The sequence below is a fragment of the Coccinella septempunctata genome, chromosome 3 (genome assembly GCF_907165205.1).
Source record: "Coccinella septempunctata chromosome 3, icCocSept1.1, whole genome shotgun sequence".
In the NCBI taxonomy this organism is placed as follows: domain Eukaryota; kingdom Metazoa; phylum Arthropoda; class Insecta; order Coleoptera; family Coccinellidae; genus Coccinella; species Coccinella septempunctata.
The window spans coordinates 28863044-28889922 of record NC_058191.1 but is presented as its reverse complement, the minus strand read 5'-3'; the positions used below and the strand labels follow the sequence as shown (position 1 = coordinate 28889922).

The 26879-nt window shown below is 34.9% G+C and overlaps 2 protein-coding genes across 3 annotated transcripts in view; one reads left to right on the top strand and one right to left on the bottom strand.

The window, feature by feature from the left end:
• Positions 1-4873, bottom strand: part of LOC123309122 (ATP-binding cassette sub-family G member 4) — a 35219-nt gene extending 30346 nt beyond the window's left edge. The window contains exon 1 of the mRNA XM_044892031.1: positions 4697-4873. Within this exon, the coding sequence (XP_044747966.1) occupies positions 4697-4722 (26 nt within the window). The 5' untranslated portion in view covers positions 4723-4873. The remainder of the gene's footprint in view (positions 1-4696) is intronic.
• A 6701-nt stretch (positions 4874-11574) lies between these two features.
• The window catches only part of LOC123309339 (sushi, von Willebrand factor type A, EGF and pentraxin domain-containing protein 1-like), a 32219-nt gene continuing 16914 nt past the window's right edge, over positions 11575-26879 (top strand). Inside the window, exons 1-8 of one of the 2 annotated variants that reach the window (XM_044892408.1) lie at positions 11575-12069; positions 12127-12258; positions 14222-14477; positions 23285-23464; positions 23521-23670; positions 24018-24197; positions 25614-25826; positions 25888-26082. In XM_044892408.1, the coding sequence (XP_044748343.1) occupies positions 11674-12069; positions 12127-12258; positions 14222-14477; positions 23285-23464; positions 23521-23670; positions 24018-24197; positions 25614-25826; positions 25888-26082 (1702 nt within the window). In that variant the 5' untranslated portion in view covers positions 11575-11673. Of the gene's footprint in view, positions 12070-12126; positions 12259-14221; positions 14478-23284; positions 23465-23520; positions 23671-24017; positions 24198-25613; positions 25827-25887; positions 26083-26879 lie in introns of those variants that run through there. The other variant, XM_044892409.1, reaches the window with a different exon arrangement.

Here is a 26879-nt window from a genome sequence, read left to right as displayed (position 1 = left end):
AACCGGTATTATTTTTTATGATTTATTGGATTTCTACAAATGGCTACCAATCATACGAGATTTCAATACCAACCCCCTAAAGATATTGTCGGTTTATTTACAAATAGCGTTTATTACATACCTACTATCAAAACAAAATAGGACCCTTGATTTCGGTCCGCATAGCTTTACCCTCTGTAGCTCATTCTGATTTTGATACATCTACATATTTTAATATCTTTGGATACATATCGGTATACCATACGGATGAGATTTTTCCAATCGTTTCACGAAGTCCGTCGCCCAAATTGATGATGACGGTTTAAAAATATTTTCGAAATATCGTTGGCAGTAATGACAGTATACAATATACATCCTGAAGTTTTGCCAAGGGGTTTGAATTGAGTTGATTCAATATCCTCATAAGTCCAACCTAGCACCCAGCTTCCAGTTTTTCAGCTGAGGCTGAGGGATACTAAGAGGCTAATCTAGTGTGACCTCAAGTCGAGAACTAGCTCTATAGATACAGGGCAGCCGTTGCTGCTTAGATTTTTGTACAACGTGCTTTGGGGACGCATATATTATAACAATGGAACGAAGTGTAGCTGGTAGCTGTGTGTGACCACTGTCTTGGCAAAGACTTTTGCAGGCTCACATAGCCGCTGTAGCTTTGGGAATACTGTTTTTCCTGTCATCCAGAGTCCAGTCCTAGCGGAAAACCAAGTATGGCAATTTAGATTTCTCCCTCTAGTGATGGAAAATAAGTTTGGGAGTATTGGAGCCTGCTACAACGAGTGTTGGATTTGCTTCAACTACCCTCAAATATCCTACGAGAATTCGAGTCAAGCAGCTTTTAATGGGGCTCTGGGGAGAAATAGCTAAAGGCCACTAAAAAATCCTGAACCACAGACACAAGTGGAGTGATTTGTATGAGAAAAGAACGAAAAATAAAATATCCATATAATATATCTATAAATTATATCAGCGTACAATCAAAATGTGTATTTGAATTATCCCAACTTGTTCGGACCTTTTTTCTTGAAACTTCATACAGGTATTCTTTCACAAAACATTATTCCGATACATAACATGTGATTGAAAATACTCGATAAAATAAAGACCATAACAAATATGTATCTATTTCCACCAAATTAAGATAAAGCGGTAACCTAACTACGGAAATCTAACTCGTTAACTCAATATGCAAGAGACTGTTTAGTCTAAGTCAAAATACAATAGGTGAGCCACAACAATCAACAACTGTTGACTTCTACAACACCTATTTATACCCATCGTGATTGCTGAATCTTATCTGTTGAAAATATTCTTTTCTCTGTCGTGTACTTTATTATATGCGAATGCGAACTTGAAATCCTTCCTTGAATGAGGAAAAGCCACGGGAATACAATTGTGTTAGTTTTTAAAACGTTAGGTATTAGTCATGTTTGTGGCCTTGACAAAGTTCGTGATAGGTTTGTTCATTAGTTTAGTTTGATCATGCATCATACGTTGATTAAAATTGACGATAAGAGCATCTCCTAGTCAACCTGAGTGAGCAATTATTACATATAAAAACGTTCGGGCTCGTCCATTTTTGATTCCAGGTCGACAACTTCTAAGATCAAATTCAAAACCGTATCGCTTCAGCCCTTATTGTTGCAACTCAAACCCCTAAATTTTGAATAGGAAAGAAAGGGTATGTAATACCTCATTTGGAAGGCCTTTGATTTCAGCATATGCATATATAGGTAGCATATAGCATGAAAAAAATTGCCGTTTTTCATTTTGACAAATTACTAGACTAAATTATCACCAGCGACTGAGATCTAATGTCACCAAGCAATCATGTCTAATACTTAAAATTAATTATACACAGTCCAAACACTACAAGCACATTCTGTTCAATGAAAAATTTCTTGATAAGTACCATGGCTGAAGTGAGGACGAATTCTGAATGCCTAATCTTACATTCAAAACTATTTTTTATCCCAGAAAAAAATTTCCTTCGTAAATGTGGTTGTGTTTACGCATATCTATGAGGATAGATTGAGATAATTGGAATTGAGGTCATTGCCGAATTCATTTTGATGACTATTGCAACATGGTATTCTACAGTACGATGGATAGGTACTTCGATTCTATTTTGTTAGTACTTTCAACACAAGCTCATTCTAATATTGAATTGATGTGGATGAAAATTGATACTTAAACTGAAGAAACTGAATTACATGATCTTCTCTTAAATGAATTTTTACCCACGTGAAACAGATTGTAAGATATAACCTCCAACCACCTGAAGATGCTATATTGTGATAGCGAAATACGGTTTGAAAACTCATTTTGTGAAAATCGTATATTCTGTTTTCAATTATCGATTTTCAAAGTATCGGCCACATGTCACATCAATTCAATATTTTACCCACATGTTTCGCTATTTGAATATATAGCTTCTTCAGGTGGTGAAGATGTAGGTGCATGATACAGGTATGTATAGGTATATGAAGGTAATATGTACTAGTACAGTTAGGTATTATAACCCCCCCACATGATTATCGATTGTATCAAAATCAATATAATCTGTGCTCACGTGAACTATATTTAGTTTATCTGAGGTGATTAACCCCCCCTCAGGAAAAAAGCCAATTACAAGTTTTGGTAATCCTAATTTTTTTACTTCTATGTATTCTCAAAGCGTATCTATATCAAGTTATTCATGCGTACCAAATATCCTTTCTTATTCCCACATCACCTAATTGGAAAATGAAATAATTCAGGCGGCATAAAAATTGAATGTTGAGAGGCATTTTGTCAGATCTTCCAACAAACCTTGTTCTTCACAAAACGACAAACTAATCAATATGTCATTGCTCATTTTCGCTCGATACGAATGATACGATGCTACTCTCCTTACTTGTTTTTATTTAACTTTTTTTGTCAAAAAATGATAAACAAATATCTTTCATTAAATTCATTTCATTTTATAACTGCCTGAATCATTTCATTGAGTTTAAAGTTTAAACAGCTTCCTTAATTTTCGAATCAGTTGATTTGATGTTTGTTGAAATTATTTTTAACGACAAGGAATTAAAATTTTATATTTGGTACATGTGTGTATGTGTATTTTGATGATAATAGCCATTATATAATTAGGGATGCCGATTGGTTTGATTCATTTGACAGTTCATCTCATTTTTTTAGAACATTTCAATGAAATTTTTTCCTAAAAATATCTTTCAAAAACGATTAATTTATTCATCCTTAGTTCTCTTTGGTCAATTCTGGTGAAACAGCCATATAATTTTGCAATTCCAATGAAATTGAGAAATATGTATCTGACTTTTCAACAAAAATCCTGGGCATTGCATGAATTAACATAATCACAGAACCCAAAGAAACAAAAATCCCCATATAACTAGGTGGTTTGAACAGAATCTCACCATAATCGCAAAAATCGTCCACCATCTTGAATTCATGAATTGTGACATATACCTACTCCGAATCCTAAAACTGGTAGCATATCTCAATCGAATCCGATCATAATCACAAAACTCGTGAATTTTCTTTTCCCTGACAAATTCCATGGTCCTTTGAAACTACCAAAGGACCATCCACATCTTGAATAGAAAATGGCTTTTTGTTTAATTTAATAAAATTCTGGTATGTTTTGTATTTTGACATCTCCGGTCTATGGAACAATATAACAAAGAAATCGTATGACTAGTTTCGAGGTGCAGGTTGTCAAAGATGAAAAATGGAGCTTTCGACTCAGAATTTCCGATAATTTTGAGAATTCCTATTTATTATGGAAAAACCAAGCTTTAATGCTGACATCATTTATCGATGATCTTCTATTGATTAAAATTTTTCGTTTTGGGGTCTATAACAGGGGTGGGCGATTGATTTTCAGCCAGTCAGTTTGCTCTCTGATGCTAATAGTGATTTCCATTTAGCCCTAAAGAACATACCCATCAATTTCGAATCTTGAAGTTCATTGATATAATTTTTTTTAATGTTTCAGCTTCAACATAACTTTGAATAACTAATAACTCTGTGATACTGGAAATCATGAAAATCTTTGTGAGGGTTGCTTTGGGCGCTAAGGGGGTGAAATGCAGGTAGTGAATCCCTAATTGAAGTCAAGAAAAAATTGCATTTTTTTTATGCATATAATTTCATGTGCATGAAGTGTGTACCGAAGTGTATAGGCACATAAAAAAACTTAAACGAATTGTTTAAACTTCTTGGAGAAGTTTCTTTATGCTTTTGATTTCCTGAAGGTATCCTACGACCCTCAGGAAAGTAGTATGAGTTGAAAATTTGGAGTATTTTTATCTGGTATTTTCTCATATTTTGTCCTTGTCTTGTGAAGTAAATACATAATGACTTTTTTCTTTTATTTTTTTTTTGGTAAATCCAGAGACTCTGGTGAATCGTATACTTTACAGAGATTCAATAAAAGTTTGATATTGGGGACAGAATTCGAAGAAATTAACACAAAGAAACATAACAACGAGTTCAAAGTTTTGAATTTGTTGTGCAAGTATCAATCCGAATGGCTGAAAGAATATAATATGTATTTCCAATCTCGAATACGTAATCCATAACTCGTTTTCTCCGCACTATATATCCAACAAAGGCATTTATTATTCATGTGCTAGTTGAATTTTCGCTGATTTTTATGAAGAATTTGGTTCTCAATGAAACGACAAAAACTCACCTGTTGTTATTATTGAAGAAAAACATTTTCACGGTATTCACCTCACATACACATTCACGAATGCTGAGTTCTTCTCTACTGACTTATCTACAGAAGAGAAGTAGAAGGCAGCAGGATTCGTGTTGACCCAATTGACCCAAAACGATGTTTGATTGTTGATTTTTGCCTGTTAAAGGCGATAACGATTTGTTATTATTTTCAAACTACGTAAACGTAGTTTTAGTCATAAGAAGCACGGAGTTTGGAACTGATCATCGGTCTCAACAATTAATCCGTAGAAAGTTTTGCGTACTTCAATTCGGATGAAAGTGAGAGTCGAAGATGTTATTACATACTGAGACGTATAACAGGTTACCAGAAGGATTAGGTAATATTGAAATGGAGAAAGGGATACGAAATCTTACCAAGATGCTTAGTTTTTTTTGGCGGAAGGAAGATGATTGCACAACGGAATTAAGTATTTTGATTCAAGATATCATTGATGGAAATTCCCGTCTTATCAGTACTAAGTACCTACTTGTGCGATATTTTTGCTTCATTTTTCCTGAGCATAAGCCAAGAGAAAGAAATAGAAGCGTATATACCTACAGGCTCTACAGGGTTAGAACTATTTAGAGGCTGACTATAGGAATATCGAAAACCGTTAAAAATAAAGGGTGGCTTAAATTACAAAAAAATTGTACAACAGTTCAATCGCTAAATAGGATTATGAGTACACACCGAATTTCGTGTAGTTATCTCCAAAAAGAAATGAGTTATGATAAAAAATGTTAATCTTGATTTTCAGTTTTTTCGAGATATCTCAGGAACCATCAGAGATATTTGGGAACTGTTTACACCCACCCACTCATCCTTGAATAACGCAACTTTTTCGTAATTTAACCTACCTTGTATTTCTAACGGTTTTCGATATCCCTGTAGTCCCCCTCTAAATAGTTCTAACCCTGTATATGAGATGATCTCAAAAGCGTCGACTTAAAAATGAAAGATCAACAGATTTCTTTGAAGTACAGGGTGTCTTATAAGGTGGGTAGAAAAAAATAAAAGTTCAATCGATTACAGACAAGTCTTGTATTCAACTTTTTCTTCTAGCTCTTTTAGTTTCCACAATAAGTTATAGGGACACTTTAACTCGGACACCCTTTACCATAGTGTGAGAATAATTATGACAATAACCTACATCTTTATTCATGCTGTTGATTCCGAAACAAGACAAGAAAGAATGTACCGAGTCCAATATATGAAGTTTTTGAGAATTGGAATAATAAGTTTCGGAACTATTTGGATCATTTTGTAATTATTGAGAATAAGATATTTCGTCATTGAGAATACTTTTATTGGTGATTTCTAGTAAACTGTGAACTTCCTGATGCAATGCATTTGAGGTTTTAGTTAATAATAGGTAATATCGACGTCTCCTCATTTTTTTTTTCATCATTTCCAAAAAAAATACTGCTTTTCCTATACAGACACACACCTTAAGGTTAGAAACTTATTTAAGAAGTGAAGTAGCAAAATCAAGTTTTCATAAGCATTCTGCATTTTTTCAGTTACAAAATAATAATGAGCTGAACCAATTCTACACTTTGACCAATATTGGGAATATCTCTATCTTTGCCTCGAGTTCTATTCTATTCTAAGTACTATCATTTGAATGCATCATATCTATGTTCGCCTAAGATTAAATCAAAGCGATTTTGATGATAAATAGTATACCAATTTGATCAGTCAACTCAATAATTAACATTTTTTTTGAGACGCCGACGTTGAAGAGAAGACAGTAATGATTTTATATATTTTTGAAATCTGAGATTTTTTCCTATTCATAGATGACAAATTTTGCATTTAAAAACACGAAGTTTGTCTCAAAATTCAAAATATAAGAGAGGAAAATTTTTTGGGATTGTCAGTGGATTTTACGCAAAAAGTGTGGCTTTGGAAGGTTCAAATTTCAAATCTATTATATAATTTCAAAGATAAAGAAGTTATGAGAACTTCTCGAAATCGTCAAAATCGCAGGATCGTAGGAGGCTACTATTTTCACCATTCTTTGTTTCTCTGAAAAAGAACTCATAAAGGTGCTATCTGTTTTGCTCTATAATTAATCTAGTTTCCGATGAGATCCTCTTTACTGGACATCGAATTTGGGACACCCTGTACATCTGAACAATCACTAGTTAGAACCATATCTTACGTCGGTGATTTGGGCAACCAAAGTAATTGCATTTTCCCTGAAAATTATTATGAGCATTTTCATTCAACATCTGAATTATAAAAATAAAAATGGTTGAGAGTGATTCTACGTGAGAAGTTACCTATATGTATATTATAAACTATAATTTGGCAGATTTGGTTCATCATCTGAAGAAAGAGCTTTCGAAAAACGTTAATTTCTTTAATATTGTTCTGAAAAACCTGCCTCTGCCTTTTTTTTAGGTAGATTAGTGACGTTGATGTTTCAATAAAAGTTTATGATATTAATACTTCCTTTTATTATTTTAGGGCTCTCTCATTTAAATGCTCCCCATTACCTCTTTATCCCTAATGAATTCTGCTTGATTTCAATGTCAGCGTAAGCATCAAAAATTTATTTGTAGCAGAAGTCTCCTGTAGTAACTGGAACTGAATTATACTTAAGTATTTCATAATTCTCTTCATTCATCATTAACCTATCTTATAATCAACTATGGAATGAACCATGTGAAATAATTTTTATAGTATTTGATAATCTTTGAATGGCATTATGGAATATTTCAGATGTGCATTATCTCTATTTAGTGAAGACATTATCTACAAACACAATCAGAAATTTCAGCAAAGATTCTTATCTAGAATTTTGAATCAATAATTGAAAATAGAATAAACGTGACCATTCAAAACCTTTGAGAATAAAGTCCGGTTTGATTGGTTCGTGTTTGAATATCAGTGAACGATATCACTACAGAGTGGGCCATGGAAAACGAAATAGAGGCTCCGTAGATTGGCAGAACGGAATTATTGAAACGAACATACATGTCGATTTTTGATTCCAGGAGACTACTTCTGCTAAGATCAAATTCAAAACAAGTATCGCTTCAACCCTTAGTGTCACAAGCCCTATATTTTGAATAATGAAGATGGGGTAAGTGATACCTCATTTGAAATGCTTTTCTATTGTGACTTCAGCAAATATGTCGAAGTTTTTTTCATTCAATCTGATCGTTTTTGAGATTTTGTACAGATTTTGTTTGAGAATTGGTCATTTCGTTAAACATGAGGTGTGAATTAAACAAATTTTCACTAATTTATTCTATGGTTTCGACGATAATTGTTGACTGCCACACACTGGAACTCAAAATATAACAGTTGTTTTTTTTTTCAACAATAAAGGTAAAATTAGTTTATTCATTTTCAGAAAGAATTGAAATAACTTCTCTATTCCTCAAAAAAAGCTGGTGCCGGAACCGTGTAAAGCAGATTTATCATCGAAATTGCAGAATTAATTAGTGTAAATTCGATTGATTTACACAGCATGCTTGAAGGGAAAACCATCGTTGTTTTAAAATTTAAATGTAAATATTTCTAGAACGAATTGAATGCGAAACTATTAGATAGACTGATCTTAGAATAAAAAAGCCTTTCAATTGAGATATCACTTTCCCCCTCTTCCCTATTCAAAATATAGAGTTGGGGTTGCAACATCTAGTGTTTGAGCGATACGGTCTTGAATTTGATCTTAGAAATTGTTTGCCTGGAATCGAAAATAGACGTATTCGAGCGTTTTTATATAATTTATTTCTGCCGAACTACAGAGCCGCTGTTTTATTTTCAAATGCCCACTCTGTATATTTCTACTCAAGAACTATTTTTCCAGCTCTTGTGTAGGATTCAGAAACGCTGTGCCAGTATGTCCTATGCCGAAATGGAAAAACCCGAAGAAAAAAATGCTTGTTCTATTAGCTGATTAGCCTTTTTCTTGTAGGTATATGGAGGTAATGATTATTCCTCACTGTGCTACCTACTAGGTGTTACAATGTATCTGAATCATCTAATTATTGTCATACAGTATCATAAAAATTAATTTGAGTGATTTCTTGAAAACTTCTACAATAAACTCTGTTGAGCCTTTTATTTTGTGATAAGAGGCCAGGAGTACCAAACTACTTTGTAATTTTTCACTTTGCACTTTTCAAATGAATTGCTGAAAAAAGATTCAGAATTGAAAAATAGCAAATTGAAAATTCAAGAGAAGACTGATAAGCAATTCGCATAAATCATAGAATTTTTTTGAACCAAATCAAATTACGGTTAGGAAAAATGTGATAAAATCATTGAGTATTAATATTCAATGATAAAATTCAAAGAGATAAGTGAAAAGTTGCAGAGTAGTTTCGTGCAAAAGGCCTGAGGCGCAGGTATAAATTTCGATTCTGAGTCTCTAAAAGGACGAGTACGAAAGGTGAATATACCTATCTCGAGAAACAGAAATTAACTAACTTTATTCTTTTTTTTTTTATTATGCTATCACAAAACGCGATCGAGGAATCAAGCACTTGATTTATTGAACTATACTGATTCATTTTCAATTGAAAATTTACTTTTTAATTTCAATTGCCATATTTTATAATCAACTGGAAAAGTTTCCAGTGATTATAAATATATTGATACATTCTGGAAATCGAACTATTGTCAACCGTGATCATATGCTAACCTAAAACCACCTCAAATGAAGATTCTTTTGTGTAAGTGAGTAGTGAAAATCTTTTTTCTAATCTGATTATGGATTTTCATCCAGATTCGATCACATCAATTGAATATTTCTCTCAGAAAAAACTGGTTTCTTTTAGGAAATATGGTAGAAAAATTGCAGGTCCATCGACATCATCGTTGTCTCATTATAATTGAGAAAATAACTGTTTTTTGTTACAAAACAAGGACACTTGTTCTCCAAAAACATCATTCGATAGTAATTATCCATTCTTGAGTATTATCTCACATTATAAAAAGATAAATGGATTGAATGGAATGAAGTTTAATCAGAATAAAATACGATCCATGATTTCCCAAAAACATGTTGGATTAACAAGTACCTACCTAGTATCATATCATCCTCCGTTCAGAGACACTTGCATGATGACAACATAGGTAGTATAGATTTTCTTCATGTTTGTCCTTTCGTAGACATTTGAGAAAATCAGAGAGACAGAGAGTTCAGATTTGACTTGAGGATATCACTGACATCAGAGTGTAAGCTTAAGCTTGTGGAAATCAGGGGTTCAAAACTGCGCAGTTTGAGTATTTGAAGATTAAGTAGGTATTTTGTTGATTATAAAAAGGTATTTATTGAATTATATACCGTTAATGAATAGGTAAATGAATAGAGATGTTTCTTCATCACAACGAATTAAAAATTGAGAGTGCTACAATTTGAAAGAAATGGCATATTGGCTGAAAGCCATTGTGTGCCATGTTCTTGGCAAAAATATTTTAGAATTACATACCTTCTTTTGTAGCTATTCACAAATTTTGCTGGCGTTGAGAAAAATATTCTGGAGAGAAAGGAATAATAAAAATTAATCTTAGTACGTCCAAAAAGCTCAACAGAAAAAAATTATAAAATTTCGTCTCCTGGATTCAAAGTTATGGAATCAGCGACATCAGCTTAGTGACATGTCGTATTCCGCATATTTCGAAAGTATTGAAGCTGAATTACCTAATAGGAATCGATATATGAGTTCTCAAAATATTAATTGATATGATACCCAGTGGCGTACCGACATAGTTCGGGGCCTGGGGCGGCTTTTGATGAGGGGGCCCTATAGAATATATTTAAAGATGAAACTTTTCCTCAAAATTTTTTGAAGGTTAGTTTTAATGCATCGTGATGAACACCCCACATAGTAACACTAATAAGTCTTTTCACTGTCACTCAAACAGTTTCGATAACAAATATAAATTACTATCAAGCACAATGAAGGTAGCAGACAACAGACATAAATAGGTATGTTTATAATGATTTTTAATTTTAAAATTACATAATATATTTTACTCTGAAATTACATAGTTATATGTTGTACAGTAACGAGTGAAAACAAGACATACAAATTTCAATGAATAGTAAAAACAAAGAACATATTAAAATGTTTTTTTGCGAGACTTGACTTCTGAAAATTGTTGGATTAATTCGTCAAAATTGACATGTATTTTGAATGTTGACGGAACAATAACTAACTAACCATTTGTATAATGTGGAGGTCTTTGCCGTCATGGGGCCTGATAAGTTATTTAAATTTTTCTTAAAAATATGTTTGGTTTTTTTTTGCCCATCATTTGGGGGCCTATGCTGGTGCGGGGCCTGGGGCGGACCGCCCCACCGCCCCCCCCTACGGTACGCTACTGATGATACCTATCTATTTTTTGTTGCATTTCTTCAACTTTCGGATTACATTAACTATATCGCAGAGTATTCGCGCTTTGAACCAAAAAGTGGCGTTTAGGCATAGTGTCGTGAATCTTGTGTTCAATTAAGGCATACTCGGGTAATAATTTTTCAGGTTTTGAGTTGACTAGTAGAAGCTTTTTTTCTATATTCTCAAATAAGTGTAACCATTGTGTGATATTTGCTGCGGTTTCGAATATCATAAAGATCAATTGCTTTGTTCTTAATTATAGAGGACAAACAAACATCCGGACTCATTAAATCAACTTCGATTGGGATATATATAGTTTCAATTTTATTGCTCATCCTCGTATGAAGAAAACGATGACAAATCCCCATCGTTCAAGGAACTCAAAAAACGTTGATCTTAGGTCAATGTGAACGAAACTTTGTTTGAGATAAACAACAATAAAATTGGTAATTATCAAATAGTTCCAGAGCACATAACCATATGTTTAACATATGAGCATGAACTGAACTTATCACTAGTGATGTTCGAATAGTTAAAATAGAATGCACCTAGTTATCGCGTTGGCCACTTTGATCTTTTGATTCCACCATGCTCAAGAGATATGGACAACTTTCGATAATTTTAATAACTCTTATAACGTCGTCGGTTTATGCACAGAAATCAAAATTCGAAAATTTAAGAAATTACAGCGCATTCCTGAACCATGGCGACAAAAAATCGTCTTATTTCAAGACTTCAGTTCTGGAAAATGAAGTGGTGTTGACGAAGGTGGACATCCTCGGTGAAATTTTCAAGAAAAACGTGGAATCTCTGAAGAAAACCAACGAACTCGATATAATTTTCTTGATAGATGGTTCATCCAGCGTGGGAAAGGACAATTTCAGGAGTGAGTTGAAGTTTGTGAAGAAGTTATTGAGTGACGTTACGGTGGATTTGAATCATACGAGGGTTGGCGTGATCTCCTTCAGTTCTCCTGAATATGTGGTAAGTAAGCAGAAACATGGCAATGAACGTTTGATTTGAAATCAATATATGTTCTAGTTGAAGAACGTCGATGAAATTAGTATTCCTCGTGGCGAAAACAATAAATGTCTGCTACTGAACAAACAATTAACTGCAGTTAATTTCATAGGAGGAGAAACTTTTACCTTGGGAGCTTTTCAGAGATCAAAGGTAACAGTTTGAAATAAGCACTTTTTTAGTCAATGGTATTATACGCCCGCACAAGCTGTTTTGCTGTTAATAAATCCTTCTAGAATGAAAAAAAAACTACGCTTTTAATATTCTTTCCTTTTGTTCTTATAGCTTGTGTGTAGGTATGCTTGGGATTGGGAATTTGTGTATTTAGATTTAACACGTCCAACTAGCAACATTATAAATATCTCACACAAATTTGTCACCCTCGAATAGAACAATTCTTAGTTACAGCAGCTAAGGACCAATTGAACAATACCAAAATTATTATTCATCGCAGAAATATAGTGTCGAACTGTCAAAGTAGGCGAAAATAGCATAGATTTCGTGAAATGATTTGGTGTATTGACACAGGATGATTACGATTTTGAAATATTTCAACTTGTATTATCTTTGGATTGAAACTTATGTTAGTTTGCTATGTTGGGAACCACGAACAGAGAGATTTCATCCCTTTCGAAATGGCCTTGGAATAAATTCGATTTCATTAATCATTTTTGAAACAATAACCTATTTCAAAATAATACTAATTAATAGAGGTAGATTCAGAATTCGAGTGGCATGGTCACTCCAGGGGACCATTATTAATCAATTGGTGGAAGCAGTGGAAACATTATTTCAGCAGGTACTTCTAGAAAAATGTATGGATGTCAATAACCGAACGAAAAGTGTAAGCCGAGGCCACGTGCATCCTGTGCCCCCTTGGATCTAATTCTGCTAATTATTTATCGCTAAAGTACTAAAAAAATTAATAAAATTGAGTAGTGGAATATATCGAGATATTTTGTAGCTAATTGTTAAGCATTACTATTCTCAAAATAGGTATTCACTCATCACTAGATAGAAATGAGAAAATCATTCCTTTGTGACTATGAACTATGACTAATCAAGAGTCTAGAATATGATTGATGAATGTAGGTAATAACGGGATTGAGAACTTTGATAATAAGCAAATTCAAATTTCTTTATCGATATTCTAGTGAAATAGTAGTAGCACTCAATGGTAGCATTTATAATAAGACGAGAAATCATAATTTGATGAAAATGATCGCATCCACCATATGCTAATTTGTGTTGATTCAATTTCTGATAAAGGCTGTTTTTGATTTAAAGCCGCACTTAAAAATCGAAGTGTCGTGGTATGTATTGGAAGAGCACCGAAAAATCGAAAAAAACTATCAGTAAATTCTTCTCATCAGCAATTACGATCAAAATTTCCTCATTTATAGCCTCTGTTCTTATTCTTTACATGAAAATTTACCATTTCTCAAACGAGGTACAATATGAGGTTGCCATCTGCCATTGAAGTAGTATAAGTATAATAAGTTCTTAGTTACTCTGCATAAACTCACCATATATAAGGTCTTAGTTCTTAGTACATCTGCATAAACCCACCATTGGACTCCTCAAATAAGAACTAAATTACTTGAGCGTACTTTAGAAAACTTGAAACGAGAGCTGATTAATCATCCTGAGGTTTTTTCTACTTAAAATATTTCTAGGCTATACAATAGAGTCATGGAACGAAAATTCCAAATTGCAAACTTCAGCCAAATGAAATTGATTTAGGTACTGCGAAAGTACTCACAAGCTTAGGTACATTAATTTTTAAGAATTCGCTTTTCAAGTGAACATATAACAGAATTTATTGGTTATATGTATGAATAAAGAAATTGTTTTTGAATTAACCAGACAGATTCTAGGAGGTATTAGGTACACGTCATTCACAAAAAGATTCACAATGAAACTTTCAGTGATCAAATAGTCTAAACAAAAAGTATAATTTCTTTTCAGTTTGCATTTGAAATGCCATGTATTGAATTCGAGTAAATTGCCTATCGTGTTGATGAAGGGACACAGCTTCAGCTTAGGACTATAAAAGATCTATATGTATCTTTTATGTATCATTTTTTTGATCACAGATGATTAATCGATATTTCAGGAAATATTTGATAATAGCAGAAATTCTTCGAAAAAAGTTATTTTCCTAATCACTGATGGATTTTCGAATGGGGGCGATCCCGTTCCTGTTGCCGAAGAGCTCAAGAAACAAGGAATAACAATTTTTACGATTGGTATACGGAATGGAAATTATGAAGAATTATATAAACTATCTTCAGAACCTGGCGAAATACATAGTTATCTTCTGGATAGCTTCGAAGAATTCGAAAGCTTAGCCAGGAGGGCTCTTCATGTTGGTAAGTTCTCGACAATCTAATTGCACAAAAATGTAACTTATAGTTATTACAAGTTTTGAAAAAAATTGATAGTGTTTTGTAATATAGGGTCTTCATAAAGGATCTTTTAACATCGCAGTTAGCTTTAAATTATGCTTTACCATACTCCATACAATCATAGTTTCCAAATGAACATTGTACCTATTCTTAATCCTACTGTTTCCAAAACTTTATAAATTATGTTGAAGTTCGCAAAACGAGAATATTTCGACCCCTTCTCAGTGGCGTAGTGAGGGGGGGGGGGGGCATCATGCCCCGGGCGCTACTCAGAAAGGGGCGCCAAACGGTTCACAAAACAAAAAAATTGCTGGATAATTTTTAAATTGATTTTTGGAAAATATATTCAAGGAACATTATGGTCTAAATCTAAATCAAAGTATAATAATATATTCACAATAAAAACTGGTAGGGCTGACTAGACCTTTATCTGTCAGCACTTCCTTATGGCAACTTCTCTTTGCGGTTACATAAATTTTGTCCTTCATTGATTTGTTTGATATAGTTGTTGAGGAAAAAATATAAACCTAGCCCTGGATGACAGCGACAGTCGGAAAAATAATAATTGTTTTCTGTTAATGTCATTTTTATCTCTTAAAAGTTAATAATATATATTCTGACGACCAGAGGACCTCATTTTTATTTGACCAGTTCTGACGACGAACATTTGGTGCCGAAACTCGTGTATGAATAATCTGAGGAGGAGCGAACGAAATAATAAAGGGCAACCTCCGATACGATTTCCAAGTCAGAGTAAAAAGGTAACCCGCATTTCTACTGAGGAGATAACGTATAGAGAAGACGACGATAAAGCTTCAAGTAGAATGCAGTCCGACAGACATTACCCCCGACACTCTGAAACTCAGGAAGAAAATTGTGATACTAGAGACAAATCCGATGACAAATCACACAATACCAAGACAGGTAATTCTTCCAAATCAAGAATACGGATTTTAGAAGTTGAGCTACAGACCCAGAAGGATTTAATGGTTTTAGAAAAACAAAAGGCAGAATTACTTCTACAAATGAAAGAGAAAGAAATACATTCAATGGAAGAAATAGTCAGAAAAACCATTGAATTGGAAAAAGCTAAATTATCAGAAGCATCAGACACATCATGTTCAAGTAAAAAATCTGTTGTAACATCAGAAAAAATATGTCCAGTACAAAAAGTAAAGGAATGGTTGTATGAAGAAAATCCTGTTCATCAAACTAATAACTCTACCGAAAACATAGCACTACTAACGCAGACCATAGCAGAAGAATGGCCTATTTTCAAAACCGTATTCGAGAGAACAAAGAATAATTATAGTGAGGAAGAAAATCTATCCAGACTTCAAAAATGTCTCAAAGGGGAAGCTCTCGAGGCTGTTCGACCGCTGTTGATATCGTTCGAAAGTACACATTCTATTATGGAAACTTTAGCGATGAGATTTGGGCGACCAGAATTCATAATAGAGACAATTCTCAGAAAAATTCGTTTCCTGCCAAATTTGAAAGAAGATGACCAAGCCAGTTTCATCAAATTCGCCACTGAAATTCAAAATTTCAGCGCTACAGCAAAAAATCTCAACATGGAGATCTATCTGAGTAATCCACAAGTATTGAGGGAGCTTCTCAATAAATTACCCACTCATTTGAAGTACAATTGGGCAGTCCATCTGTCTGGAATGAATAATATTGGAATACCTACTTTGGATACATTTTCTTCGTGGATCCAACATCAAGCTAAAATTCTGAGTATATTTTTACAACCCAAAGCAGATGACAGGAGACGACAAGAAAACTTCAGCCCCAAAGAACTAAGAAACTTCAACAATAGACATGTTCTAACGCAAGTAACACCAAAATGCCAAATTTGTAGTCAAAATCATCAAACTTCAAAATGTAAAGAGATTTTAGAAAGCAGTATCGACAGTCGATGGGAATTGATTACAAAGAAGAAGTTGTGTTTCTCTTGTTTTGGACGACACCAAATTAAATCTTGTAAGAGGAGGACAAAATGTGGAATTAACAATTGCACAAAATTCCATCATCATGTCCTACATAAACAAGATTCAGAAGCACAAATCGAGGGTCCGAATAGCCAACCATCATTTTGTTCAACGACTCCTAGTTATAATGAAAAAGTTTTGCTTCGGATTTGTCCAGTTGTTTTATCCGGAGAGAAAAATTCAATCGAAACATATGCCTTGCTTGACGACGGATCTACTGTTTCTCTAATCGAAGACAACCTTGCAGAATATCTGGGATTAAATGGAAAGGAAGATCCATTGAACATTTGCTGGACAAATTCAACAAGTCATAAAGATCAAAATTCTCGTCGAGTGAAACTGAAAATAAGGGGACTTTACGAAAACGAAGAATATGAAATCGATGACGTTCGAACTATGACTGGTTTCAGTCTGCCAAGCCAGAATTTCGATTACTCGAAGATGAAAAATGAATGGTCTCATCTGTCTATTTGTCCGCAAAACTTATTTTTCAAGAACGACGTTAGGCCAACTATTTTATTGGGACAAGATAACTACCATCTCATAATGCCTAGAAAGATTTATGAAGGTCCACCAAATTCACCACTTTTAAGCTGGACTAAACTTGGATGGATTGTTCACGGAAAATTTAGATGCAAAAAGGATATTCTCGACAATTCAAATTTCAATTTCTTTTGTTATCAAGAATCTGAAGATGATTTACATCGGTTGGTCAAAGATTCATTTAAGCTTGATAACTTTGTAATTCCATACAAAGCCGAATTACGAAACTTCATTATCACCGAAGGAGGAAAAGGCACTAAAAATTTTAGAAGAAACAACTGCCTATACAGGAGAACGTTATGAATCTGGACTGTTATGGGCCACAGAAAACTTCAGATTTCCTCCCAGTTATAACAACGCTCTAAGTCGACTTTATGGAATAGAACGTAAATTAGATCGAGACCCAATATTAGCGGAAGAATACTGTCCAAAAATAGATGAATATTTAAACAAAAATTACGTCAAGAAATTAAGTGTAGAAGAGGCAGCCCAAACACACAATAGAACTTATTATTTGCCACACTTTGGAGTGCGCAATCCAAATAAACCTGGTAAATTGCGTTTAGTGTTCGATGCTGCAGCAAAAAGTCATGGAGTATCCTTGAACGATGCTTTACTAACTGGACCCGATCTCTTGAATTCACTACCAGCGGTCCTCATGAAATTTAGACAGCATGCCATCGCCTTTGTTGGAGACATAAAAGAAATGTTTCATCAAATTAACATAAAAACAGAAGATGTCGATTCTCAAAGATTTCTTTGGCGTGGAATGGAGAGGCATAGAAAACCAGACACCTACATCATGAAAGCAATGACTTTTGGAGCAACTTGTTCACCATCGACTGCCCTTTATGTGGTGAAATTGAATTCCAGAAGATTTGAAGATCAGTATCCTGAAGCTAGTAAAGCAATTTGTACCAAGGAATACATGGACGATCATTTAGACTGCTGTGAAACAATTGATAGTGCTATTAACAGAATTCAGCAAGTAATTGAAATTCATAAAGCAGGTGGATTTGTTATAAGTAATTGGATCAGTAATTCGAAAGAAGTTTTAGACAATATCCCTGAAGATCTCAAAGCCCACAGTGACAAACAGTTGAATTCAGATGATGGCCTCGCTACAGAGAGGATTTTAGGAATGTGGTGGGACGCGAAAGCAGATACGTTTATTTTTCGAATTAATGAATCAAAATTTGAAAATATCCATTTAAAAAGTCCAACGAAGAGAGAGATATTGAGAGTTGTGATGAGTATCTTCGACAGACTAGGACTTGTATCACCAATATTAGTGGCTGGCAGAATTTTATTACAGAATATTTGGCGTTCAAATATTACCTGGGATGAACGTCTTCCAAGAGATCTTCAAGCAAAATGGGAAATCTGGCTCAATTTACTAAATAATGTGAAGACGTTCAAAATTTCAAGGTGTTATTTACCACTCTCAAGCAGTTATGGATCTACGGAACTCCACATATTCGTTGATGCCAGTGAAGAAGCCTATTCAGCAGCAGTCTATTTGAGAAACGAAAATGGTCCAATAATCTCTGTTTCCCTAATTATATCGAAAAATCGCGTTGCCCCCCTGAAAGGAATTTCAATACCACGTCTGGAACTTCAGGCAGCTGTGCTTGGATCTCGGCTTGCTGAAGCAGTTCAAAATTCCCTGGAAGTAGAAATAAAAGGAAGAATGTTTTGGTCTGATTCCCAGTCTGTTCTTCATTGGATAAAATCCGACTCCAAAAAATATAAACAATTTGTAGCGAACAGAATCACAGAAATCCATGATCTCACAAGACCCGAAGAGTGGAAATGGATATCCACTGACTTGAATCCTGCCGACCTAGCGACTCGTTTCTGCAAGAAAAAATTTCTAACATTGAATTCATTATGGTTAGAAGGTCCACCATTCTTGAAAAACTGTAAATCCGAATGGCCAGACCAACCTCCTATATTTTTGAATCATAAGTCTGATTTAGAACTGAAGAAGGAGTATGTGAATGTTCATATGGAGAATTGCATCTGGATTATTCCGAATTCATATATTAACAGATTCTCATCCTGGTTGAAATATCTTAGATGCACTGCTTGGATTATTCGTTTCACAAGGAACTTGAAAAGTCATAAAAAAATTCGAAATACACTGAATAGATCATTGGATGTGCCTGAACTCACCTTAGAAGAAATTGAAGAGGCAGAAAAAATGACTCTAATTGCAATACAGTTTTCCCTATTTCCAGAAGAAGTGAAGCACCTGCAGAGTAAAAAAGCCTTGAAAAAATCAAGCAAACTGTTTCCATTGTCACCTTTCCTTGATGAAGATGGAATAATTAAGATGAGGAGTCGTTTGGAAGCATCTTCTGAAATTGACCGAATGACGAAATTTCCTGTAATCCTAGATGATTGTAAAGCAGTAAGATTGTTGGTACAACATGTGCATAAACGATTTTTACATCAAGGAACAGAATCTGTTATAATGGAACTAAGAAAAAAATTTTGGATTTTTAAGATTAAAACAATTGTCAAGAAAGTAAAAAATACTTGTCTTTGGTGTAAGAGACGAGATTCCAAACCTGAAGTACCAGAAATGGGACCATTACCCCAGTGTAGAGTGACGAAACCTCCACATCCTTTCTTTTACACAGGAATGGATTTCTTCGGACCCATCGAAGTTGCTGTAGGACGAAGACATGAAAAACGTTGGTGTTTATTATTCACTTGCATGTCTGTCAGAGCTATTCACATTGAAGTCGCTCATTCGCTAACAACAGACAGTTGTATAATGGCCATACAAAGATTCACCAGCCGCAGACCTTGTCCACGAGAAATCTTCTCTGATTGTGGTACAAACTTTATAGGTACTAATAGAGAGTTACAGCAACAAGTGAAACATTTGGATCATCAAAAAATTCAGAAGACCCTTATTCATATGGAAGAAGGTATCAAGTGGAATTTCAATCCAGCACGAACACCACACATGGGAGGTTGCTGGGAGAGGTTGATTAGATCTGTCAAGAAAGGCTTGAGCGCAGTATACTTACTTCACAATATCCTAAAGATGAAACACTACAGACACTCCTTTCTTATGTAGAAAATATCGTCAATTCTAGACCGCTTACTCCCATTTCTTTGGACGCAACTGATGAAGCACCATTAACCCCCAACCATTTTTTATTGGGAGGCAATTTTTATTTGTTCCTATCTACAAAATTTCAGGAAGACGATATATTTTCCAGAAAACAATGGAGAAAAGTTGGACTCATGGCAGATCACTTTTGGCGACGTTGGTTGAAAGAATATTTACCTACCTTGACTAAGCGCTCAAAATGGTTCTTGAAAGCGAGACCTCTCAAAATCGACGACCTCGTTATAATATGTGACGATGACTTACCTAGAAATTCTTGGCCAATGGGTAGAATCATTCAGGTATTTCCGGGAAAAGATGGGCAAATCCGATCAGCGGAAATCAAGACCAATCGAGGAGTTTTAAGAAGACCAGCAGTTAAAATTGCTGTCATCGGGGTGGAGAATGTTGAGGAAAAAATATAAATCTAGCCCTGGATGACAGCGACAGTCGGAAAAATAATAATTGTTTTCTGTTAATGTCATTTTTATCTCTTAAAAGTTAATAATATATATTCTGACGACCAGAGGACCTCATTTTTATTTGACCAGTTCTGACGACGAACAATAGTTGAGGAGCCCAAGAGGGAAATTCGGGATTTACTCGAGCGTGTCAGATCAGTATAAGGGAAGAGGGAAGATACCTTGTACCCTGTAGAGTATCTCTACCAAAACTTAGACCTATATATATAAGGGAAATTGTCTAGGACAGCCAGCCAGAATAGTAAAAAAAATGGTGATTGTACATACTTGAGCGTGTCAGATTGATATAAGTATGGTTAATTACATGTTGAAAAGTATATATTCTCTTAGTCTTACCATTTAAGCGTGACGAAAATGTATGGGAGGGCGCCAAATTTGCAACAAAAAATTCACATCTACATTCTCGAGCGCGGAGCCTTTTTTACTTATTTTGAAGCTAATGATTCAACAATATTGGAAAAAATATAATCTGACAGTTTCAGCATGCCGAAGCAATAAAAATTGGCCATAATGTTCACAAAAATCAGTATTTGTTTTAATTATCTCCTCTCCTGGCAAATTTTTTTCGCATTCCTTATAAAATTTGTCTGAAGCAATTTTTTCTACATCTGAAAATTTTTGAGATATATGGCGATAAATGTACATTAGACTGGGTTGCTATACAATGACCTTGGCTTTTCTCATGTGTGGCTCAGCTCTCAGCTCCTCTCCCTTAGCGCCCTCTAACTCGAAAAAACTTAAGAGTATGTAAAATTGATTCAAAAACAGTTGTATAGCATTTTATTATCTACAAATTTCATAATGAATTCAGAAACGATCAGAGGTACAGGAAGGGAGATATGAAAAAATGCCTTGTTATCATCTTCAAACTGACAGATTAAGAAAACCCCCCTTGATTAGTGTCAGATTAATGGGTCAACATTGAAACAGTTGAAAACCTGCAGACGCTTTTTCTACCGCTAAAAGTGCATGCCTCATAGACCCTTTCTTCTTTCTACCATTTATTCTTCAAAATCCACTAGGCCTCCAGGACGCTCGAGTAAATCCCGACTTAACATCGTCGGCTCCCCAACTATAATAAGATAATAATCAATATAAGAATATAAGCATCACCACTGAATCGGACGAAAGGCGAATCAGCCTGTAGGTAGTATCTACCTACAATGTAGTTTTATGGGCTTACTACTATGTTATAATTTATAATTGTTATGATAAATATTTGCAGTGTAGAAACATTCCTTCTTTCACAACACTATTTTAAAATATTTTTATTATTTTGTTGACTCTACGTAGCTAACGCTTGTTATTTTAAAACGATAATAATAATGTTATTATTTAAAACGGTAATAATTATAACACTCTAATGTGCTCAAATGTACAGTCAAAAAAATTTCCGGATAATAAAAACTAAGGAATCGTCTATTTTTCTATACAGATACTTCTCAGATACCCAACAAATACAATGTTTAGTCGTTTTCTAGAAAGTAACTGTACTATATTCATATTAAAATTAAATTTGTATCCCCTTGAAAATAATGAATATTAACTACATATTTCATTGTTTTAAAAATGCGCTTCTTTTAATATTTCTTTATAAATATATAAATTGAATGATACGTAACTTTTGTTACGTATGATCATATACATTTGCTTGAGCCTATTATCATATTTATCTTACTTTATTCATTCATTAATTTGCCAGTATATTTAAAATATAATATTATATGCCTATATTGTTTTCGAATGAGTAAGGGGGGGGGGCGCTAAAAAGGTATTGTGCCCCGGGCGCGAGTTAAGCTCGCTACGCCACTGCCCCTTCTTCAATGTTACAATCAATTAAGTATATAAATACCCCATATTTTGATTTTCTTCTGTCCGAAGCTTAATTACACTCTTCTGTTTTCATTTGTCCCAACAAATATTTTTCACTGAAAGAACAAAGTGGCGATCTTATAATGGTGGATTTTCTTATTTTACAGCGGGTTTCATAAAACTTTGACTGTCCGATCAACGATTTGACAAACGAAATCACTGAAACCTTTTCATTTCTGAATATATTGAAGAAGTAGCAATTGACAATAATTGAATGGACGTATGAATATCATAATTTGATGCGAGAATGATCATGCCTGAATTATCGATTGAAAACAAATTGACGTCTATTCGTCAATCAAGCGTTGATTCCCCGATCAAGCTTTACGAAACCCGGAGTTAGTATTATTAGTCTGATAATTCACTCAAAACTGTTGGTAAAAATCATATTTCAAAAAAATTAGAATCATAATAATAATCAATTTCAAATTCCCTATGATTTTGAAGGTTTGAATTGAATTTAAAATTGATTATAAAACCGGCTGTTATTGATGCTATGAAATAATCATTGTACACGTATTAATAAAAAGGAGGCCTTATTGCATTTTCATGGCTACATCGATTTTATTCATTTTCTTTCTTGAAAATTTCCTCATATACTTCGTAGACAGTTCAGAAGAAAAATTTAAAAAAGTTAGATGGAAACTGGGAAAATCAAGAAAAATAAACGCGGACGCTAGTAATAAATAATACTCCATGCTGTTGATTCCATTTTATTCTATACATTTCCTTCCTGGAATACCTATCCATTTTTAGATTTGAAAGTTGGGGATTACATACCGCTGGGTATAAACAGCCCCTGCGATAATTTGTGCAAAGAGGGCGACTGCTGCCACAAGGATGCTGTCTGCACTTGTGGAACCTCAACTGGTCACTACTCTTGTGTATGTCCTTCAGGCTATTATGGATCAGGGTTGAAGGAAGAAGGATGTTCCTGTAAGGAACACCAACCTAATCGGTAAAATTTCCTTCTGCAATTACTCCTGTTTCAGTATGTCCTGTGGGCTTCTACTCAGATGGACCAAATCTTTGTACTCCTTGTCCAGATATGTTTCATACAACTATTCCTCCAGCGTATGGGAAGAGCAGCTGTCAATGCAAAACGGGATACAAGCCATCAAACGAAACCGACAGCTGTGAAGGTACGATTCTGAGCAATATTTATGTTCAGAGGTTATCATTGATAGCAAATACAGATTTTGTTCATATAAAAACGAGGTAAAGATCTCTCGTCTTCCATTACATATGAAGAACAATAATATTTGGGGTAGTTTTAATTTTTGACAATTTGAATAAGTTTTTTTTGCAAATGTATTAATGAGATGTAAGTAGGTATATGAATTGAACAACTTTCAGACTCTGCTCAGGTCGAGTTTGACTCAACAACTAGAGTTTCAAGCCTTTAAATGTTTGTTTGTTTTGTTGTGTTGTGTATGAGATCATCAAAAGTGAATGAGTAAATCTCTGTATATATTTTTTCTTCTTCTAGCCATAAAATGCAAAAAATTAACGGAACCAAAACACGGTTACTTCGTTAAAAAATCGTGTGACATTGTCATCAATTCTGCTTGTGGTGTAAGATGTGAGGTAGGTTACAATCTGGCAGGAACAAGCATAAGGTTGTGCCAAAACGATGGTTCATGGACAGGAATAACTCCCTCTTGTCAAGGTAAAGTATTCGAAGAGAACAAGGTTTCACAGATATACAGGGTGCGGCAGAGCCCATTGGCGGGTTTCAAAGGGCTGTAAAAGTCAAAGGGCGAGTAAAAGTTGGGGAAAACGTTTTTATCATTCGAATCGGTAGGAAATACAGATTTTGTAACGATATCGTTAGAATGGCGGCCGTCAGCAGCGATACACTGATGCAGTCGATTTTGAAAATTTTCGACCGATGTTCAGCATTTAGGCAGTGGTGTGGCAGGGATTTCTTCGATTATTCGCTGCTTGAGTTGTGGCATCAGGGTGTGTGGGCGAAACATCAAATGGCATTCGAGCTGCGTGGTCTGTAGCCCAATCCGGCTGGAACCAGATATCATCCAGATTTTGTTCTCCGGTTTTTCCAATTCAGGCTAAAGGAAGATGATTTTCCTCCTCGAAAAAGTAAGGGACAATCACACCGAAATGAGGCACTGTGACTGGAGGTGACTAAGTGGAGTAGTCTTTCATGGAATTGACGAGGATTAACTGGAACCCAACCGGAAATTTTTATCATTCACTGTTCCGCAGAGCAACAGTTATTTGCATAAAATGTTAGTAACACAAAACCCCGGTCGCAAAGATTTAAGATGATTATTATTTCGGATATTGAGCAACTGAAGAGGTAAAAATGCAATTGCTTACCCCAACGGGCTCAAAAAGAAACCTGGCGAACCTTCGCTGGTCTAGAGGCAGAAAAGGGGTTTCAAAGGGAAGGAAACAAGGAACTAACCTTCCTTCCATTCAAGCTTCGTGGTTATCACCTCGCTGATATGGAAGAAACAAGGCACTCCACTCAAAGTGCTCAATATCACTCTGGTTTGATTAATAGATGATTTCACTAAAGACGCAAATGCTGCGATAAATGCGTCGATATTGGCTTACTTTAGTTTTACGAGCAAAACTTTCGGCGCGTCCCACCATGAAATTGTTATTGTCGTGATTGACAGACGAAGAGTTTCGTTTCCTGTCCGCAAGGTGTCGCTAGTAACTGGGACAAAAAACACCTGATGAGCCCGAGTCAGGCAACCCAATTCACGATCGGACACCGAGTAAAATTACAGACCCTAAGGAACACAAAGAGCCCTTTCGTTCTTACCTTTCAATACCAAGGCCCGAGCAATGATCCTTGGAAACTAGTTAATCGGCTCTGCCGTACCCTGTATTTTATCTGGTCCCTAATCATGACGCCAACACTTGTATATCAGTATCATTATTTAGTCATTTATTTGGTGAATTCCTAAGCATTGCAGAGCAGGCAGTGCTCGTGACCATTTTTCGGCATAACTAAGTACTAAAAGCCACTTGTTAGCACTGTGCTCAGGAACTCAGAATTGTAATTTCAAGAGCATGCTTTGAGACCACTCTGGCTTACCACACCTTTTTTTAGTTAGAACTTGTGAGAAGTTGAGCGTCCCTCAGTTTGGATCAATGACCTGTGTTCACAGTGACTTGGGCATAACATACAACGACAACCAAACGATATTTCCTGTTGACACAGTTTGTTCTTTCAAGTGTGAGAAGGGGAAGATTTTCGTTGGTTCAAGACATCGTACCTGCTTGCCACTTGCTAAATGGAACGGATTGAGAGCTATGTGCAGGCGTAAGTTTTGTTACATATTGTCGTGATAGAAGTACCTAAGTGCAGATTGTATTTTGCGCAGAGGTTAAATGCCATAAAATTCCTGCCATTGCGAATGCTAGGATCGAGCCTCGATCCTGCACGTACGGGAAACAAGCTAATGGTAAGAAATGTAGCATCATTTGCAACGAAGGGTATGAGACAATTGGTCCAAAAGAGCGCTCTTGTACAGGAGATTTGGGTTCTTGGGACACTAAGGAGGAAACTTCATGCAAAGGTAAGGTAATGTATAGTTGTTATCAGGGTATATCTTGCATTAAAAAGTATATTTTCGATTATTCGTGTTACAATATACAAGGTCTCTATGAATAATTGTAACATCGCAAAGGGCATAAAAATATTGTTGCAGGTTTCAATAAAATAATATACTGTTTTGGAAACAGAAAATTCCCGAAATTATACTAAGAATCGAAAATGTAAAAATTCTAATGACTATCAATTACGTATTTTAGTAGGGAGTAGCAAATAATATCAAAACCTACTGCGATGTTACAACAATTTACAAAGAGCCTGTACCATTAGGTATAGTATAGGTACCAAGAAAATAGCATGAGAAACCCTACGACAGGTTTTTAGTTGAATCTGCATTAAGAATCATACCCACTGACTAGTTGTCTGTGCAATATCAGAAATAAAAGCAAATTCTGATGAGCCTCAGCTCAGCCATTGGACTCTCCGTCCACCTAATAATAAACCTTAAATCACCATAAAAATAAATTACTATTCATATAATACATGACTCAAAAGTCGAAGCCAGAATTCCACAAATGAACTTTTAGAGATGTGACACTCCGCATTCTGCCATTCATACTCTGCTTTCAAAACATTGAACATGAATTACTTTTATCTGCTCTGAAACCTTTCGGAGATAAAGGAAAGAGTTTCAAAGGAAATAAACACCCAAAGAGAAACGATCAGGCAGAATCTAGGAATGGACCATTCCAAAATGTTACAGATCTTGGAAGAAAAGTATCTGGACTTTAGTAAGAATATAATACACCGGATCACGGCATT